General features: G+C 37.6%; 1 protein-coding gene across 1 annotated transcript in view; it reads right to left on the reverse strand.

Moving 5' to 3' along the window:
* Positions 1-20,642, reverse strand: part of ADGRV1 (adhesion G protein-coupled receptor V1) — a 277,900-nt gene that overhangs the window by 172,054 nt on the left and 85,204 nt on the right. Inside the window, exons 54-72 of the mRNA XM_054054954.1 lie at positions 19,234-19,442; positions 18,329-18,502; positions 17,725-17,907; positions 16,386-16,565; positions 15,584-15,748; positions 14,126-14,243; positions 13,460-13,583; positions 12,178-12,316; positions 11,854-12,039; positions 11,288-11,520; positions 10,674-10,822; positions 9,306-9,507; positions 8,586-8,805; positions 7,195-7,434; positions 5,306-5,455; positions 3,976-4,449; positions 3,078-3,221; positions 1,160-1,331; positions 646-781 (exon numbers count right to left, since the gene is read on the reverse strand). Of these exons, the coding sequence (XP_053910929.1) occupies positions 646-781; positions 1,160-1,331; positions 3,078-3,221; positions 3,976-4,449; positions 5,306-5,455; positions 7,195-7,434; positions 8,586-8,805; positions 9,306-9,507; positions 10,674-10,822; positions 11,288-11,520; positions 11,854-12,039; positions 12,178-12,316; positions 13,460-13,583; positions 14,126-14,243; positions 15,584-15,748; positions 16,386-16,565; positions 17,725-17,907; positions 18,329-18,502; positions 19,234-19,442 (3,598 nt within the window). The remainder of the gene's footprint in view (positions 1-645; positions 782-1,159; positions 1,332-3,077; positions 3,222-3,975; positions 4,450-5,305; positions 5,456-7,194; positions 7,435-8,585; positions 8,806-9,305; positions 9,508-10,673; positions 10,823-11,287; positions 11,521-11,853; positions 12,040-12,177; positions 12,317-13,459; positions 13,584-14,125; positions 14,244-15,583; positions 15,749-16,385; positions 16,566-17,724; positions 17,908-18,328; positions 18,503-19,233; positions 19,443-20,642) is intronic.

Consider the following 20,642-nt stretch of genomic DNA (forward strand, 5'->3'; position numbering starts at 1 on the left):
GTGTAATTGTAAATCAAAGTGAAGTCAATACCCTTCACACACAGTGTAATTCTGAGTCCAGACTTTTTGTATAACTTCTAGCTACCAACAAGTAAGGAAGAATTAAGGAAAATAGTTTGAAAAATAAGAAACAACTTAGCTGAGACGGAAATCTACATTAAATGTAATGGTCTTGGTTGAAAGAATAAAAAGGGATTTCAAATAAATTAGGTAGTTTTGGAGCATTTCTTGTTACTTTTTATTTATTTGAAGTTATGTTTGTTTTCTAAGATTTCCAAATATGGGTTTTTAGGGACACTAATGACAACTAGAGTTGCTTTCATTTTTACGTTTCCTGGCTGAAACTATTGGTCTTGGTTCTTCATTTTCTTTGCTGTCTCCATCATTGTAGACACATAATAGGCACTTTGGATCCCAGTGATATGAAACAGATTGGAACTGGAGAGAAGGCTCAGTTCTCATCAGGCCAGACCTGCAGTACTGGCACTTGTTTCCACCTGAGACAAGACACACTAATTTTTCAAAGAAGGTGCTAACAACTTGTTACCTACCTATAATTTTATAGGGATTTCTGTAAGTTTTATGCCTGTACAGAGGTCTTTATTTTTACAGCATCTGTACAACTTAGAAATGTATCATCCTTACCTCAGGCGAGCTCCACCAGAAATGTTGCTGTGCACTGCTGTTAAACTGATGGCAAATGACTCATGTTTATTTAGGCTTGGAGTAGCCCAAAATGTAATCACTTTACTTTGCTCACTAGAGGAAAATACAAGAGTACCTGAGGGAAAAGAGAGAGAGTGAGAGAGAGCACAAGTCAAAATCAGTGAACAGAAAACCTCTTCTTACCGGGGAGCATGCTGAGATAGGAGTTTAAATCACAACCCACTCCACTTAGGAAGAAGAAATCTGCATGATAAAGGTCGTTATTATTGATAGCCCGACCTTCAAGGACATAGCATTGTGTTGTATTTATGAATCACACCTTTTTCTTTTGCTCATAAAATCAGTATATTTCTTACAGATAAAAAATTAGACCATAAAATTTCACTGTAATGACTCTTCATTAATAAAGGGAGCATGCAGAGGTACAGAAAAATAAAAGGTGGTATCATCACATATGCAGCTTTCTTAGTTGTTTCCTCAGACAAGTACTTACCAAATGGAGGAGTAATATTGCCTGGCTGAGCAAAGTCAGTGACTAGTTCTGGTGGATATCCTGAAATCCAGGTAACGGTTACAGAGCCATAAACTCCTTTTCTGGTTACAACTGCTTGGCCTGTCCCTGCTACAATGTCTGTAAGTCGTAAAATCACAGATTCAAAGCCAACCTGTGGAAACATGATAGATTTGGTTATAGAAAATGGAATATAAGTGGGCAATAACATCTATTAAAATGTACTATATTTTGTAAAACAGACATTTTAAAATAATTATGCTTGCACATGTATGTATGTATGTATACATGTTTGAGTATATACACATAACTTTTTCCTTTACAACTCCTCAACAATAAATTTGTAATTGAGAGTTTTAAGAACTATATTTCAGATAAAGGGAACCAGCATGACTGATGTTTCAGTATTGAAAACATTCTAGGCAGCATTCTGTGTCTGTCACTCAAAAGAACAATGAACCAGCCTGTCCTTAATTATCTTAATTCTTAAATTTCTCTAAAATAAAGCATTAATTGTGTGTAAATTAAGTTTTAGCCATATGACATTGTTCATAGAATTATTGCTGCTGGTTTCATCTACTTTTCTTTGTCTTTGAGCAGCATATGGGACCAAAAGGATGATTTGCACATTCTAAAAGCAATGATAAATGTACATATGGCAGTAAATTATGTTTACAGAAAGACCATTTGAATTAAGTTCAATTACAAAATAAAAGACAGAACAGTGTTTCAAGGCAATTAAAATCATTCAATAAAAAGTTCAATAAAATTTAACAGATAAAAACCAGGACCCTGTTGTCTCTGACTGACCTACGGAAAGGGAACCATAGCATGCATTAGAACAGGCAAATTCTTTTACCATTGTCATGTGAAGTAGACAAACAGAAAATTTCCCACTCAGTGATCAGCCAAAATACTGTCATCTGCATTGAAAACCAGCACAACCTCCATTTGTTTTTGCTCGTACTAGTACATGCATGCTGTTACCTACTTTGGGGCTGCTCTATATGAAGGAATAACGTTGTACAGAATTAGTAGTCTCCTTTAAGTCTCAGAACTTCTATTTCATGTAAATAAAAGTATAAATTACCCAGAGTCATAGAATCATAGAATGGTTTGCGTTGAAAGATACCTTAAAGCCCGTCCAGTTCCAATGCCCCGGCCATGGGCCAGGACACCTCCCACTGGACCAGGTTGCTCAAAGCGCCATCCAGACTGGTCTTGAACACCTCCAGTGATGGGGCAGTCACAACTTCCCTGGGCAACCTGTGCCAGTGCCTCACCGCCCTCATCGTGAGGAATTTCTTCCGAATTTCTAATTTTCTAATCTAAATCTTCCCTCCTCCAGTTTAAAGACATTCCCCGTTGTCCTATGACACCTTGTCCTTGGAAAAAGTCCCTCCCCAGCTTTCTTGCCCCCTTCAGGTACTGGAAGGCCACTATAAGTCTCCTCGGATCCTTCCCTTCTCCAAGCTGAACAAGTCCAACTCTCTCGGCCTGTCCCCATAGCAGAGGTGCTCCAACCCTCAGATCATCTTTGAAGCCCCTCTCTGGCCTCGTTCCAACTGTTCCATATCCTTTTCATGTTCAGGATTCCAGAACTGGACACAGGACTCCAGGTGGGGTCTCATGAGACTGGAGCAGAGGCGACAGAATCCCCATCCTCGCCCCGCTGGCCATACTTTGTCTGATGCAGCCCAGGATACAGTTGGCAAAGATAATTATAGATCGAAGATAATACACAGTACAATTCACAACTACAAAATCTTGTCAGTCGTTAAATTGTTTGCAACGATGAAAATGTCAAAGCACCATCTGAATTCCTATAGCAGCTATCTGTTGTGATGAAGCGTACCTTCCTTCTACGGTAGAAACGCTTCACTGCAGCCAGTCTACTGACCTGTGAATTGGCAGCTTCCTCAGGGACAAGCAGAACAGCTGACTTTGCTTCTCCTAATATTTTAGGCACATCCTTGGCACTTCCACTAGCCAGGCTTACATTAGTCAGTTCCAGAGTAAAATTCAAGCCCACTAAAAGAAATGCCTTTGAGAGAGAGAATTTAAATAACAAGGTGAAATTTAATTCCACTGAAAGCATAATATCTACCAGAACAACCTGCAGAGTATGTTCTACTTGCAAACAAAAAGCAGTGTTTCCAAGACAAGTGTTTTGTTGATTATATTTCTCAAAATAAATTAAGCTAAAACATCAATATTGTGAATGCCATTTACCAGCAGTTTGTTGGAATCGGAGCTTGAAGAGCAACTATTGCCATTTTATCAAATTGTATCTAACACAGAGAGCCTCAGCTTGACTTTAATTCTTAGGATCAGAAGGATGTAAGACGGATATAGAAGGATATATGTACAGATGAAAGACTGTAGTAATAATAAACCAGGAAACACAGAGAACTGAAGGCAAATTTATCTACTGCTTCATGAGTCAGCACCAACAGATAAAATGTACAATCCAAAAGGGAGACTTGAGAAAATATTTCCGTATATATAATAATAAAGTATTGAACTGCTAGTAACAAAAAGCAATGATGGAAGAAAAAGCTCAATATCTGAACACATGCACAGCAGTGATTTTGCAATTATTATCTGAAAATGTGATATTATAACCCATTTCTATTCTATTAAATAAGAAACTCACAATACTAAAACTCTCTTTTCTGTGGATACTTCTTCACAGTGGATACCTGTAAGAGTTTAGTATCCTACTGCAGCACATTCATATTGTGATGAACACTAACAGAAACAACAGACATGATAGGAATTAAAAGGGTAATACAGACCTGGCTGCTTATTGGCACTCTTTTCACTCCAAAGCTGGCACCGTCTTTTACTGTGAGGTATCCTGCCTCATTCTCGGGTGCAATTAGCTCTTCTTCATAATGAGACAAGATACAGTACTCAACGATCACATCTCCAAACGCCCCAGCATGCCGAGTTACATTGATCTGAACATACCGGTCCAGGTTTCTGTCTATTGATACTGACTGTCGATTGGAGTACAGAGCAAACACTCCATAGGGATCATCATTTGCAAAAACATAGATCTTTGAAATTCTTTTCTCTGAGTCTAAATCTGCGCCACCTTCTACTGAAATCAGCTGCACCACATAGTTTTCATCCAGTTCTGGAACATCATCAGGTAACAGGTAGATAATTATCTCAGCTGTACTCTGCTGGTCAGCAATGACAACAGATCCTTCTGTCCTAAGGAAATCACCTGTGATGTCAGATTCACTACGTATTTCCCAGTGAACCTGAAATGCGTTTAGAAAATGCACAAAACAAAAGAAAGCATAATTACCCACAGAGAAAATTTCATATTCAGGATTCACCAGACATAGGATATGGAACATGTTGGTCTTAGTAGGTAAAATAGAAATTGGTGTAGATATGTTTAGAAAGGGGCATACAGACTATCTTACAAAAAGAGGGGGTGTTGTTCTTCTATACAGTACTGCGAAAGTAAATATTTCCTATCTTCAGAAGTTTTATCTAAAACTAGTTGGAATCACTAAAGCATCTAAAAATATATTTTTATATATATATATATATATATATATATACACACCAAGACATACTTGATGGTTTTCCTTTTTCCAAGATTCCTCACATCAGGAAGGGGTGAGGAGTTCTCACTTAACACAGCAGATGCTTTTATTAATTTTTTTCAATTAAATGAATAACCATTCAAGTGTTGACCTCTGAACAACAATGTGTATAATCAATCTAAGTGATGGTTCAAAATATTCTAATTCTTACATTTAAGTATATCCGGAGAAAAGCAAGTTGTGATGATCTCAAAGAAAGCTCACCATGTACATATGCTCTGTTTTGTCCTCCCATCAAAATCACAGAGGGAAAAGCAGAGAAAAAGAGAGAGAAGCACTGCAGTACCAGTTTTCTTCTTTTTTTTTCCTGACCAGAGCAGACTGAATCTGACTCTCCAAACCACAAGTACTAGGGCTTGCTAAATTCAGTCTAAAAGCCAACACTTCAAAAATTAATTTGAGAAACAAGCAACTGAAAGGCAGAGAAGAAAATATTCCTCCATACATTGTTACTGAGGATGATTTCTGATTACACTGTCTATCAGGATAAGAGTGAGAATACCGTTATATTTCCCAGAGTGCCCTGAATCCGTCTGACCAACAGTGTAATATTTTGTGGCCCTTCCACTGCTGAGGGTTCTGTATAGTTATGCTCAGTTAATGATTCAGGAGCAAACTGTACAATTCCATTGGGATCACCAAATTTCTGTATCTGCAAAAAAAGTAAACAAACAAACAAAATATCGGAATGTGGAATGTGCTGTATTCTTTTTCAAATCATTGAGATTTTCATTGCTGGATTCTACAGGGCACACATCTATTAGTTCTTCCTACCAAATCTTCTCCTCCTAACAGCACATTGGTGGTAAAAACTGTGACTTAAGTGAATAAAACCCCCAGCCCGTCAGACAGGACCAGCAAGGTATGAGAAAGGAGTGTTATCAGCCCATGTGCTCACACACATTGCTCTTTTGTGAGAAAATCATACAATGATACATAGAGAAGTTTAAGCAGGATCTAAACTGAAAATGTGATACTGCAAATCAATACAGAAACTCTTCAGGCTTGAATTGATAAAAGCATTACACATAAACAAATTCAGGCAATGATAATGACTCTGCCCACTGAGTTGAGCTTCACTCATCTTTAAATAACTTGTACGTTGTAAATGTTCTAAACACATTTCAGAGAGTAAAGTAATCTTGAAAGGATTTAGAAAACATATTCCATGCATACAAGATACTAAGAGTCCGCAGAGAAAGTATGAGTGCCCCCTTTTCAGATTTTAAGCACTACCAAAGGAAGAAAAAGGACAGTTTTATTTCAAATGCTCTGTCTGGAATCCCCAACATAAGGATATGGAACTGGTAGGTCCAGAGGAGGCCACAAAGATGATCCAAGAGCTGGACCACCTCTGCAATGAAGACAAGCTGAGACACTTAGGTTGTTCAGCCTGGAGAAGAGAAGGTTCTGGGGAGATCTTATAGCAGCCTTCCAGTACCTGAAGGGGCTCCAGGAAAGCTGGGGAGGGATTTTTTACAAAGATATGGAGTGACGGGAGGAGGTGAAATGTCTTTAAATTGGAAGGGGGAGGATTTAGATCAGACATCAGGAAGACATTCTTCCCAATGAAGTTGATGAGGCTGAGGTTGCCCGGAGAAGTTGTGGCTGCCCCATCCCTGGAAGTGGTCAAAGCCAGGTTGGATGGGGCATTGAACAGCCTGATCCAGTGGGAGGTGTCCCTGCATGAATTGCTAGCTGCAATATGGATTCCTGGGGAACTGACTTACAATTGAACTGTAACACCACTGCCTGCTGAGAAGTCGTCTCATTGGCATGCACAAATAAATGTACAGGTTTATTCCTCACCTGAGTCCCTGAAGGAGAAATTGAGGAGTCTCTGGAAATATGAGATAATTACATCAACACTGTACAGCTCAGGAAAAAAAAAACCCCAAAAATCCAGTTTCTAGGGAAGATATATTTCTTTGCAAGCTTCTTATAATGGTCTTATAAATATTTCCTTAGTTGCAGTATCCCCAGAGCAAGGATTTCTATTTGGCAGCTCTCTCTGCCTTATCACACAGATTTCTGAATTCTCCTTGTTCTGCAATGGTCAGATTTTCTCCTTTATTTTATGTATGATAGCTGGCGCAGAAGAAGAGGCCAAGTGGGGATGAACAACAAACTGACATCTAGAAATGAGGACCCAATCCATGCTTTCTCTGAAGAGAACAGAAAAGTGCAAGTAAGAGGGCCAGATCAGGGCTTACACACCAGTTTTTACTGAGAGATTCTTTGCCTTCTTTTTTAAGAAGTAAATATGCACCTAAATTGTACAAGGGAAAAAATAACTAAACTATGAAATAATTACAAATTCTCAAAAGCTTTGCAGGATAAATACCAATATCAGCAGAGATCTTTGAAGAAAGCAAGCCTATAATGACTTACTATTAGCGTAACATTGTTTGCTTTTGGATCTATTTCTATTTCGCCCTTGACAAGTCTCAGTCTAATAATGAAGATCTCCTGAACTTCAACTTCTTCATGAGGATAGATTTGCAGATTAATAACTCTCAGACCTCCTTCTCCTTCTCCAAAATAGAATGATCCATTCACAGGGTCACTGATGTCACTATTCATGGGAGATAAAACTTCTTCTGAATTGGGTCCCAAGATGTCCCAGTTGATCTGTGGAAGACAATAATTTCAGATTCGGAGTGGTTACACATTAAAAGAGCCCTCCAAGGGGAGAAATAACAGAATAATAAGAATGCAATAAAAGTTATTGATCTGGTGACTAGCTATGTTTAATTCTTTCTTTTTAATAGAGTATACAAAATATTCATAATAAATTCTATTTGAGAAAATATGCAGTCCTTTGGAAAAACAAACATGACAAGCTACAAATTAAAATGTTTAAGTATCAGTTAGCCACAAACTAGTTTATGAAATTCTGGATATTAGTAATAGAAAAGAACAGAAACTGAGATTTCTTTAGCACATAACAGGAAACACAGAGGGCAGTTTCTATTTCACTCTCTTTAATGATTTGTTTGGCAGATCCCCCCCAAATGAGTACATATGACCAAACTATTCCCTGTTCAGGCTGACATCAAGACAGAAAATGACAAATATTTCCTTAGCATCTGCAATAAAAGTTTTTAGTCCCTCAAATGATGATTCACACTTCTGCAGCCTGATTGAAAGTCAGAATATCTTCAAAATTTCCCAGAAATTAGATTGCTTTTGAGTGGGTCATATTCAGCACTTGAAAATTATTATTTTTACCATATTAATTGTTTTGGAGTTTTCTCAAATTACTTCCAGAAACAGTTAAAGAAGACAAAGGCAATTTTTATATGGGTGGAAGAGGATATGATGGCCTTTACTTCCAGACTTCCAGCCATTTGCTAAGACTGTGAAAGGCTTACCTTGATTTATATTTATACCTTCATTTTGTCAGTGGTCTGTACAGAGTAAAGAGAAAAGATCTAGAGAATTCATAGCGAAAAAATTACTGAGCGAAGTTTGACTAGTTTTAGGAAATAATTCAACTGAATTAAATTAAATTACCAGTGATGCATGAAATGAACCATATTTTCAATGGAATCACAAGCTGGATCAAAACAAAGTACAAAATACAATAAGAGAAAGAAAGCAGGAGGAGAAAGAGAAGATTAAAAGTGTAACAACATTTTCTGCTATACTGCAACTATAGGGAATTCATGTTTAATAAAAGGCTGTGATTAGAAATCAGTCACAAAACTCTTGAAGGAAGATTCAGGAGCTTTTTGCCCTAAACAATGGAAGGCTTTCAGTCTTTGACAGTCAGGGCCCACCTGTGTCTCCCCGGACAACCTTCCAGTCCTTTCCAGTACCAGGGACACGAACATAAGTGTATCAGGATTGGGAAGAATAATTCGACTTTGGTTGAGGAACCGGACAATGCCCTGGGGGGAGTCACTTTTAGCAATAGTGACCTGGCTCACTAGGTGGAGCCCCAGGACTGCTCCACCAGTGGCTCCTGTCAGCTGGATTTCAAATTGCTCTGCAAATTCACTGCAAGGAAAAAGAAAAAGAGATGCTGAGATATCCGAGAAAAAAAAAAAACAACCAACAACTATATGCAATAATTCAATCAGGCATCCAACTGGAACTGTTTAAAGGTAGTTATACAGAAGTCATATTTAAGCATAAAGCAGAAGATTCCTCGTGTTTGCATAGAAAGGTGATAGCTGAAATAAAATTAATATTCTATTTTCTACCCATCTTAAACTAAAAAAATATACAGCAAAATATTTTATTATTCACAGCAGTATTATTAATATCAAAAATCTGTGATAAGCTATTCTTTTAAAAAAATATTTATTTGTATAAAATTTAACAGGTAGAGTAAAACTCTAATAATAGCTTATTTTTCTGCTTTTAAAAGTAGGAGATTTTTTAGCACTGCAGAAATTTGGTTTTCAATTCCAATTCTATACACAGGCATATTACATATGCTAAAAAAGTATGTTGCAGAAGTAAATTAGTGAATAAATATCTGAAAAAATAATTACCTTTCTTCATCATCTATAATGGAGATATAAATAAAAGTCTGGTTCTGGCCATGATAAAAGATGACAGAATTATTATGTATGACATAATCAACACCATCGGGAAGTGCAGAAATACTTCGAGAAAGGAAATCAGCTGTTACGTAGCCATAAGTTCCGCGCTTTCTCACAACAGGAATCATGATTAATCCTGCATCTTCTTCCACTGGAAGAATAAATGAGAAAAAGGTTCGTGGGGATTTTTTTTCAAAATTTATGCCATAGACATAGACTTAAGATATAGTCAGCCACAGTGAAAACCTAAGATATAGAATCACGGAGTCATAAAAATGTTTCAGTTTGAAAAGACTCTTAAGGTCACTGAGTCCGACCATAATCTCAACACTGCCAAGCCCTTCTCTAAGCCATGTTCCTAAGCACCACATCTGTACATCTTCGAAATGTCTCTAAGCTCATCCAGTCCAACCATCAGCCCAGCACCACAGTGCCTGTTAAACCATGTTCCAAAGTGCCGTTTTTTGAATGCCGCTAGGGATGGAGACTCCACCACTCCTGGGCAGCCTCTGCCAGTGCTTCACCAGTCTTTCAGTAAGAAATTTTTCCTAATATCCACTAAACCTTGACAGCGCAACTTGGAGTCGTGTCTTATCCCTTGTCACTTGGGAGAAGAGATCAACGCCCGTATCACCACAGCCTCCTTTCAGGTATAGAGCAATGAGGTGTCCCCTCAACCTCTTCTTCTCCAGGCTAAGCAGCCCCATTTCCCTCAGTCACTTTAATAACCCCTGTACCCAGACACTGGCCTAGCTCTCTTGCTGCTCTTCTCCAGACGCCCTTCAGACCTCCAATGTCTTTCTTGCAATGAGGCGCCTAAAACTGAATACATTATTCAATGCTGAATACAGAGCTGAATACAGGGGTATGATCCTTTCTTTCCCTGGTCCTACTGGCCACACTGTTTCTGATACTAGCCAGTATGCTGTTGGTCACCTAGGAACACTGCTGTCTCATGTTCAGCTGCTGTCAACCAACAAACCCAGGTCCTTTCCCATCTGGCAGATTTGCAGCCACCCTTCCCCAAGCTTGGAACACTATAGAAGACCCAACACTGAACCCTGTTGAACCTCATACAATTGGCCTCAGTCCATTGTTCCAGACTGTCCAGATGCCTCTGCATAGCGTTCTGTCCCTCCAGCAGACCAACACTCCTACCCAGCTCGGTGTCATCCACACATTGACAGAGGGAGCACTCGATCCTTTCGTCTAGATCACGAATAAAGATAAACTGAACCAGCCCAACACAGAGCCCAGGCCTAGATTGCTTGTGACTGTCTGCCAATTGGATAAACTTACCTTGTAAGGTAAACTTACCCTCTAGAAGGATATACTGTGGATCAAATTCTATGATGCCTTCTGCATTGTCGCTTTTTGCTATAGTGACTCGTACTGTGGAGATATTTCCTATTATTGGAGGCTGATCCACCTGTAGACCATTTTCTTTTACGGTAAAATCAAATCCACTTGCAGGAACATAAAAAAAAAAATGCATAAAATATTCTTGTGCAAGTACTAAGATGCAGGTATGACAATTTTTCAATTACTACAACTTTGGTTTTCTGACAGTTACCATTGAAGACTTTGTGGGCACACTTTTTCAAACTATTATGTATGCAAAAATACCAGTTTATACACAGAAATGTGTATCTTTCAATTTTTTACCTTATTATTTGAATTTAATGCTACCTGACAACTTGCATATAATGTATGGACCTTTAGCTTTAATAAATCTGAATCAGCAACATCTTTACACATGTGTTAAAAGAATTGCATTCCCTATACATCAGATTTCTATTATGATCTTTATTATAGCTGTCTTATGAAATTTTACAGCAAAACTTTAAAATTCAGTGATGCCTTTTTGCAGGCAAGTCAGATTCAGAAGTTTGTTCTGCTTGCAGTCAATGACCTGGGTATTTTATCTTTACCTTCCTTGGAGTTCCACTTTTGTAAGCATCACTGAAAAGTCTTCAGGACCTTCAGGAATGTCATCGTCATGAATTTCCACCATAATCATTTTACTCTTCTCATGTGGTTCAAAAAACAGTTCCCTTACTGTGGAAGTGAAATCAACTCCCTCTTCTGCGGTCCCATTTATTATCTGAAAGCAAAGACGCACTTTGCCATAGGATCCCCTGGAACGCACAATAGTGATGTTAACCTAAGGGAAAAAGGATAATTTCTTTAAAAAATGGTTTTGTTTTTCGGTTACAGTTGCCTTTAGGAGACTGTTCTAAAGGCATCTTTTCAGTGGTTCTGTCAGCTAACAACAATTTGCTTTAGTAAGTACAGAGCACACATAACTTAGCAAAAAGCTGCCATTTTTTTTGAGTATTATAAAACTCCCAAAGCCTCCAACAGTCATTCTGGAGACTGTATTAAGATAAATGTAGACTAAAACTTTCAATTATTCTTTTTCTAAAGTTAACCATAAATCTAGCAACAATATCTATATCTATCAACATATTCCCTAAGAGGAATTTTAATCTAATACCCATTTTTCTTCTTCTGTTGTTTGCAACAGTTCCTGTGAAAATGCAAGCTCTCCATATGGAAAATCACTTGCAGCCATGGTAATATTTGCTGTGCTGCTAGATTCATTGATGAGTCCTCCATCACTGATTCTGGTTAGTTGAAACTGGTAGTGATACTTCTCCTCGGGACGGTTGTCATCTATGGCCTAGGGAGAAGAACCAGCAAAATATAAAAGATTTTAATCCATTTCCAGGGAGAGAGGTATAACTAATTTCAAACCATGACACTAACTAAATAAAAGAAAGTAACTGAGATAGCTACTGGTGTAAAATCTCTCAAATACCTGTATTAGAACAACTGCTGCAGACTGCTTGTCTCGCATCGTCAAGGTCCCTGATGTCTCAATAAATTCCGTGTGATGAGGAGGTGTTATATTCCAATATATTACGATCTCACCAAAAATCCCTGGGCCACGTACCAGGCTGCAGGTAGGAACACAGACATGGATTTTGTTTTCTATCTTTACTATTTAAAATCCAGTCCAGAGACAGACAGTAGATTATATCATTGGGCATGAAAGAAATTTTATCAGCACTGTGAAGCTTGAATTTTAATGTACTAAGCCACTATTAAGATCTTTACAATTGCCTCTTTAGAGCAGTAAGATTTCTGCAGTTCTGTTTTATTCCTCTGTGTTGGGAGGCATCTTAAGTTTCATTTTTACTGAGAGGTCTTCAAAGTTTCTTTGCACATATAGCCAAACAGGTGGGGACTGAAACCTGAGTTCTCAATTCCATGCTGCTTTTCTGGAGATAGATAGGCAAAACAGATGGGAAATGCGACTTGAGGGTAATGCCTAGAGGGAATTATGCTTTTAAGGCAGAAGAACACTGGATACTACTGTGAGATTGCTTCAGAAATTTTCTGTCTGCGACTTGTCTAAAAATCTAGAGTTTAATCCTACTCACAGCATCAGTCTTGGTGACTGATTTGTCTACACCTAGCATGGTCTGCTACATGATCTACAACTCATGCTGCACAAAGCAACACTTTGTCTTTTGGGCTTCTCAGGGCAGCATGAGAAGCTGCTCTGTTGCTTATATTTTATAGTTCACGAAGGGAAAGCCAAGGGAAAGTGTCATAATCCTTTTTTTCCAATACTTTTAGAACGTATGGCAACATCTTCTCTCCTTCATCTCATTTTCAGTTGATCAAATGCAGTGAAATAATTGCATGTTTTTTGAACTAAAAAACATTTCCAAGCCATCATAGCAATACAGGGTGAAATACAGTTCAGGCACCAACCCTGAACTAAATCCTGAAGAGCAAAAATCATCTTCAGATGTCATTGATTCCCTCTCCTCTTAGAATCCTTTTTCCTTTAATACATCAATGTTGTAAATAATTTGAAGACTGAGAGGAATACGCCCCACTAACACTGAAAAGGCACATACATTGTATATTCTGCTCTTCTTTGAAAACAAACATCTAATTTTTAAAACAGTTCTCATTTTAGAAGCTACAACTAAAAGCAGCACACAAGAAGATCTGGCCAAACGCAGAACCTCATAGCTTTTGAAACTGTGCAGTTGCACTTCTTTTAGAAAAACTAGTTAAGTACCCACCTAATAAGCGCAGTACCATTATAGTTTCCTGAAGGTTCTCCAATCAGAACATGCTTGGATGAATCAGCTATTCCAACCACCCCTGAAGCTCCTTCATCACCCAAAATAATGATAGTTGCAACGCCTATGAGGAGAACAAAGTTTTCTCATGGTAAATGAAAACTAACTAATCAGCTAACTCTGGCAAATTTCGTGACATGACTGGTTATACACTGGCTTCCCAGAGAGCCCATGGAATCCCCATCCTTGAAGGTATTCAGAATTTGATTGGACAAGGCATTCAACAACTTGTGAATTTTCCTCTTCCTTGAACTAGGTTTTCAACTAGATGTCTCCCTGGAATGGTCCCTTAAAAATGAAATTATTCTATGATTCTTACAGGTCTGAACCTGCTTTTAAATTTTGCTTCTTGTAGTTAAAGAATTCTTTATGGACAGTGTTAACTATCTGAACACAAAAGTCTACACCAACAATTAATTTAGAATGAAAAATTATGATTTAAAATTCACCTTTATTTCTTCAGACAAGGAAACAACTGAGAGAAAAAGATGGACAGTCAAAACCGACTAGCAGCATAACCACTGCAGAATACAACAGTATGAACAGTCTTAGCAGAATTACTATATGAAATGTCTCAAAATAGAATGTAATGAATTAATTCTTTACCATTTACAGGAGATATCTCTGCATCGCCAGTAGAGACCAGCTGAATGGTAAATGTTTCATTCCCTTCTAGCAGGCCATCTTGTACTGCACGTAAAACAATCAGCTGCTGGGACTCAGTCTGCATCAAATAAAGATCAGTAGACACATATACACACATTGAGTGAAACTAAACAAATAATGGTATTTAAAAAAGTATTTTTTCTTTAACAAATGAACTGCTAAGCCTGCATATGCTTGATATATTTAGTAATAATTTCTTTAAATATCACATTTCTGATCCATCTGAAATGTTCTCTCACGCTTTGATAAACAGTAAAAATTGTCTCTCAATATTGTGTGCCACTTCAGAAACACTCTGCCTATTTACAACTGAATAATGACTGAAATTACTTTGAAATTGTATTCACATAGAAGTTTTCAACTTAGAGTGAACTTTCTATACAAAATCTTCTTCATCAGAACAATGCACGTTCAATAGACTACATACACACTAAGAAATAATATTACTAAGATTAGATATATTAGGTCATTGCAAATTTCTGTCTAATCCATTTTTTTTGTTAGTGAACATTATTAAATGTTTAAATTAAGAACACAGGAAAAAAGTCGGCACTTATATAGCTCTAGTACAGCACATAGACATACTTGTATTCTTAAATATGCATATATGGCAAATTCAGGAATTATAAACAATTTTCAGTCCCATTACTAGAGAAAGGATAGCAAAATTATAGCAAAACTTAGCCAAATACTGGTGATCTTAATAAAAAAAGCTATTTCACAGCTGACTAAAAGTAAAAGAAAAAAGTATGGTTATTTATTTAATGGAAGACAGCCTTGCAAAGAAAGAATAGATTCTGTGTTATGTTAAAACACTTCATTAAATATTCTGTGTTGATTGTAAAGGATTAATATAAAGATAACAACAATAGCTTGACAATATCCAATATCTTGGCCCCTACTTCAGAGTTTTAACCTGAGATGAAACAAAAATCAAAGAACACTGCCCAGTTTGAAAGTCACAAGTGTGTTTGGGTTTTGGGTTTTTTTTGAAATATGCAGATTTTGATCATTCATTTATCCTTCTCAGCCTTTCAATATCAATATTCTCTTTCAGTTGTCTGCAATAGCATAAATGTTTCTATAATCATTCTTCACTCTTCAGTAGAGTTTTGTTCCTCTTCCTTGATTGTAAAACCAATTCAGACTTGAAAAGCCCATCTTCCTGATGATTACATTATTCTTTCTTAGAAAGGGCATGCCAGCCTTGCTCTTCTGTTTGAAAAAACACTGCATATTGCTAACCCCAACAGTTCAAACTGGTCTTTTCCTAGTGCTGTAATACTTCATAAACCACTGCTTCTGTAAACACACAATGACAACCATGCAAACACAGATAAGAAGAAGAAAGTATTTATAAATGTAATAGTAAATAATTTATTGCAATATCAGAAATACCTCATTGAAATGAAGGGTACCATTCAGAGGGGTCAGATCATATCTGGCTGCTTCCTCAAGAATCCATAGCACTTTAACTGCTCCCCGTCCTCCTGGACTTCGACTCACAGTGAGCAATACAACTGCAGCAGAGTCATCAGGTGTCTGAGGTTCCTTCACTATTACCTGACGAAGAAAGAGAGAAGTCAGAAATGCTGTAGCAAAAGGCATCAATACTGACTTAAGATAAACAACAAAAAAACATCATCGATGACGAAGTAAAATAATGACAAGAGTGAAAAGGAATGACAGGAAGAGAATAGATGTAAGGGTTGTGTTGAATTCTGCTAGCAAAGATTAGTCAATCGCGTTATTTCTGTGTGCCCTATGATTCAGAACAATTATAGTCAATGAGTCACACGTCAGCACAGCATCAGCAAAACAAGGAGCAGGAGAATCATTCAGTGACAAGAACTAAGATGAGAAATGTTTCATAATTTCTTTCCAAGACTTACTTATGTTAATACAGATTATTACAAAACCAATTTAATATTCAATAGACTACAAAAAATCCTACTTGGGATGTCTCAGTTGTTAGCATATTGAATTAAATTGATTCAGTCATGCAGAAATCTGATCCATGCAGCAGCACTTTCACTGTTATCAGCATCCTACACAGCCATACGAAGACAAGCATACTATGCCTTTCAATGAAGTCATGTCTTCCACTGCAGTGAAGGCTTACCAAAATCAGCTATGTGTTAGTCACACAAACCCACCATGCAGATATAGCCGTAAAGGGTGTAATCCAAATAAAACTCACATTCTTTTCTTCAAACCCAAATACTCCAACAGGAGAATCATTTGGTGGAATAGCAACTGTTACCAGGTTGTCATCCCCAAGTCTGGCACCACCTGTAGCCCTCACCAGGGCAATCTTGAATATCTCAAGGAACTCTACTTCACTGTCATCTATGATTGTAATTTTTATTTCTCCTCTAGCCTGCAGAAATTGTTAAAAAAAAGAGCAACAAATCTTCATTAATAATATTCTGTGAATTTTTTTAAAAAATCTGAAATTTAAAGAAGGTAAAATTCATCTAGTAATAGATAAACACACAGAGAATCATAGAATGATTTAGGTTGGAAGGGATCTTAAATATCATCTAGTTCCAACCTCGCTGTCAAGGACCTCGCACTGGACCAGGCTGCTCAAATCCCCATCCAGCCTGTCCTTGAACACCTCCAGGGATGGGGCAGCCAGGACTTCTCTGAGCAGCCTGGGCCAATACCTCACCTCAAATTAATATCTCACTTAAATCTCCCCTCTTTCAGCTGAAAGCCACTCCCCCTCATGCCATCCCTACAATCCCTGATCAAGAGGCCTCTCCCCAGCTTTCCTGGAACCCCTTTCAGTACTGGAAGCTGCTCTAAGGTCTCCCCAGAGCCTCGTCTTCTCCAGGCTCTGGAGAAGAGAACCCAACAACCCCACCTCTCTCATGCTGTCCTAGCATGGGAGGCGCTCCAGCCCTCGGATCATCCTCGAGGCCGTCTTGAACATTGTTCAGTTGTACTTATTTCATATCTTACTTGTTTATTTTTAACAAGATAACAAAATTTCAAGAGTGGTTCTTAAATCACCAGTGTAAATCTTGAATGTTAGAACCAGCAGATGGGTCTACTTTGGTACTCAGTAGAAAGTACAGGTAGACAATATTGTACTTACACCAAAATTCTGCTTACAAAATGCATCATTCCAGTTCTGTACACTTGAAATCAAAACTCCTTATGTACACAAAGTATTATCAGAGGATGCATGAGATCTAAAATTATATTTCGAACACAGCTAAGAAAATATACACACTTATTCTGAGAATGTAGAGAAGGCAGATTATATCAGGAATTTTCAGTGTAAGAGTATTTCTTATCAGAAATTATGTCTTTGCTTGTGGAGCTACCAAAGGCATAAAATGCTATTTGGTGAACACTTATGAATATTCTGCTTTTCCATGTTAAAGAACTAAAGTCAGGAGCATCATTCACACGCATAAGGCCATAAATAAAATGTTTTCAATGGAAAGATGCAAATTCTTCCAGGAGAAACTATGAGAAACATTTAAGCTGGTGACCCAGAGACAGTTAAACTTTCATCAAGCACGTACCTGACCATCTGCAAAAGTAAGATTTCCAAATGATGGTGTGAAGTCTTCAAAGCCAGCAGTTAAATGAATGGCTTCCCAGTACAGGGTCACTGACCCAAACTTCCCAGCCTGACGAACAACGGGAAGTTTCAGTATATTCTGGGGTGGCGGTACCTCATAACCAGCAATAGTTCCAGTTATATCCTGTAAATTCAACAAGAAACTGCTGAGTGTCACAACAACTTGTTTGTTTGTTTGTTTTCATATTGTCCTCCAAGTAATAATAAACAAAGAAATGCATAATCATTGTAAATTGGTCTGCATTTAGCATTCACCCTGCTCTGAGCAAAACTCTGGATTGGATGACCTCCTGAGGTCCTTTACAGAATATTCTATAAAGCAGTTTTCCCACATCTAGGTCCCTGATAAATTTCATAAATAAATCATGTAGAAACTTAAAGAAGGAAGTATTTGCCTGGTATCTGGCTTCTTTATCCAGAAGAATTTACTGTCATAAAGCCTATTAGAAAACTATCAAAAGAGCTGAAAATACAGACTCTTCTGCTCAACTGCTGCTTCATTCAGACATTTTCCATTCAGACATTTTCCATTCAGACAGACCTACCCTCGTAACATTGAAATTAAACACTCCTCTGGCATCATCATTTTCCTCAATTGTTATTTCAGCTATTTCTAAGCCAAGCCTCTTCACGCTTGGCCAACCTCCAGTGGGAGAATCGACCAGCTGCACATCAGTAATATTGATTATGAATCCTTCCTGTAATTCTGGAACATTGTCCTGCAAGAACATATTTAATTTTTAAATTATGTTTAAATACAACACAGTAATACAGGTAGAAAGATGACTACTTGTAAGTTGCTGACTATTCTCAGTAGTAGGTACTGTATAACCAACCCCTTGCTTCACATCCTATAAAAGGAGAAACCAAACCTTTACTGAGTTTTAGAAATTGAAGTTGGTACTCGGATTCCAGATCTGTAAGAACAGAGGAAAGTACTCCTGGCTGCCACTTGTTTCTCATTTTGTAAGAAAGCTGGCCAAATTTCAGAAACTATGCCAGAACTTGAAAAGCAATACTTCCATTCTGAATATATTCAAAGAATATATATATTTTCAGTGAAAAAATAAAATTCCTGAACTACGGAGCAAATCTGTTAAGTATTTAAAGTAAAAAAAAAAGCTTTTTAAGGTAAAAAAGATTTTTCATTTGTTTCTGTTTCTATTCTATTCTATTCTATTCTATTCTATTCTATTCTATTCTATTCTATTCTATTCTATGTTTTGGGACTATAACTAACCAAGAATTTTAGTTCATTCTCAGTGGTGAGTTCTTCAGTTCTTCTGAAGAGATGGCTGCAATTCTTTCTAAGATACAACCATCTCATACAGCAAAAATCCTACTTTAGCCATTTCTAGGATACTAAGGCCTTCTGGTATTCAAGTAACACCATTTTCCTTTTCCTCAAATGACATTATTCACCAAAATTGTTGGTAGACTGACTACTCACAGGCAAAATAGTGACTATGACAGGAGCTATTGTTGTGTTCTCTGCCATAATGATTGTCTTCTTTTCCAATACATAATCCTCATTCTCTGTTGCTTGGTTGGAGAGGGGAAGTTCAAAGTTAGGTGCAGTGCTCAGCTGAACTGCAATCTCTCCAACAAACCCTTGCTCTCGAACAATTTGTAAAGTAAGAGTAGTTGAATTTACTTCTCCTGTAAAAGGAAGAGGCAAAGAAAGTCATGACATGATTATTTCAACTTCTGCTGTGCATGATTTTCAGCTCACCTAATTGTGCTGGAGCTAGTTGATACAGCCCACTTCAGTTCTGCTTAGCAACATAACAATCCTTGGATAATTCAATGACTCAAGGAAATGAGCATATAATAAGTGGTGTGAGCACCAGTGCGTACATCTGGTAAGCATTTTTAAATTGGATCTAGGCAAAGAACAAAATATGGAATATTTGCAGTTTTAAACATTTGCTGCATAAACTGTTACTTCAACACTGCTATTTTTATTCAGTTTTCCTTCAAAACTCCCACCTCACTCTTTTGTCTGGCCTTTAAGTGCCTAGGACATAACTATTGATCCTGATACAGAGAGCAGTTTTTGGGGCAGTAACTCTGGCTACAAACCCACTGCACATTTCCCTAAATCAAATTCTGAAGAAAACACAAGGTATACTGGTATCAGTCAGGCTCAGATCCCTTTTGGGAAAGCAGATTTGAAACCTTTTTCCCAATAAAATACCAAACACAGCATTTGGCTGGGAGAAGTAGCAACATAAAAAGCAACAGGTTTTGTACTTCAGATCAGGTTGTTACTTGTATTAACTAGATACTTCTTCACAGTTAGCACAGGTATATAATTTCATTAAAATACAAGACATAAAGATCAAAAAAGAAACTAAGCAACAGATGAAACCAAAGAACACGCCTTGAATCCTAACTTCAAAGTCTAAATGTTTATAATGTGCATGCATGTGTATGTAAGGAGCCAACAAACTCCCCTCACAACACTAGAAGTGTACAGGTGCTAAAAAAGGGGCAACATTAACTCACTTTAACTGGTGAGATGGGTTTATCTGCAACTATATTGTGATAGAAAATGTATTCTTCATAAATTTTATTTGTTAATATGGATGGTACATTACATTGCCAAGAAATTTCATGTGGGCTTTTGGATTATGAATAATCCATCAGGCAGCTGCTGGAAACCCACCAGGCAGCAGGGAATGCCAGCAATCAGCCGCCTAGCTTCCTGGGCAGGAGGCTGAGCATCACAGCAGCATTCTTTACAATTTCACTTGGAGTCTGGAAGGAAAACTGACACAGCCCAGTCAAACACACAGCTGGGAAGCAGAAACCCCCCATTTCAATTCACTCTTGTCCTGTTTCCTTCCTTTCCCTATC

Source organism: Cuculus canorus, chromosome Z, assembly GCF_017976375.1.
Source record: "Cuculus canorus isolate bCucCan1 chromosome Z, bCucCan1.pri, whole genome shotgun sequence".
In the NCBI taxonomy this organism is placed as follows: Eukaryota; Metazoa; Chordata; class Aves; order Cuculiformes; family Cuculidae; genus Cuculus; species Cuculus canorus.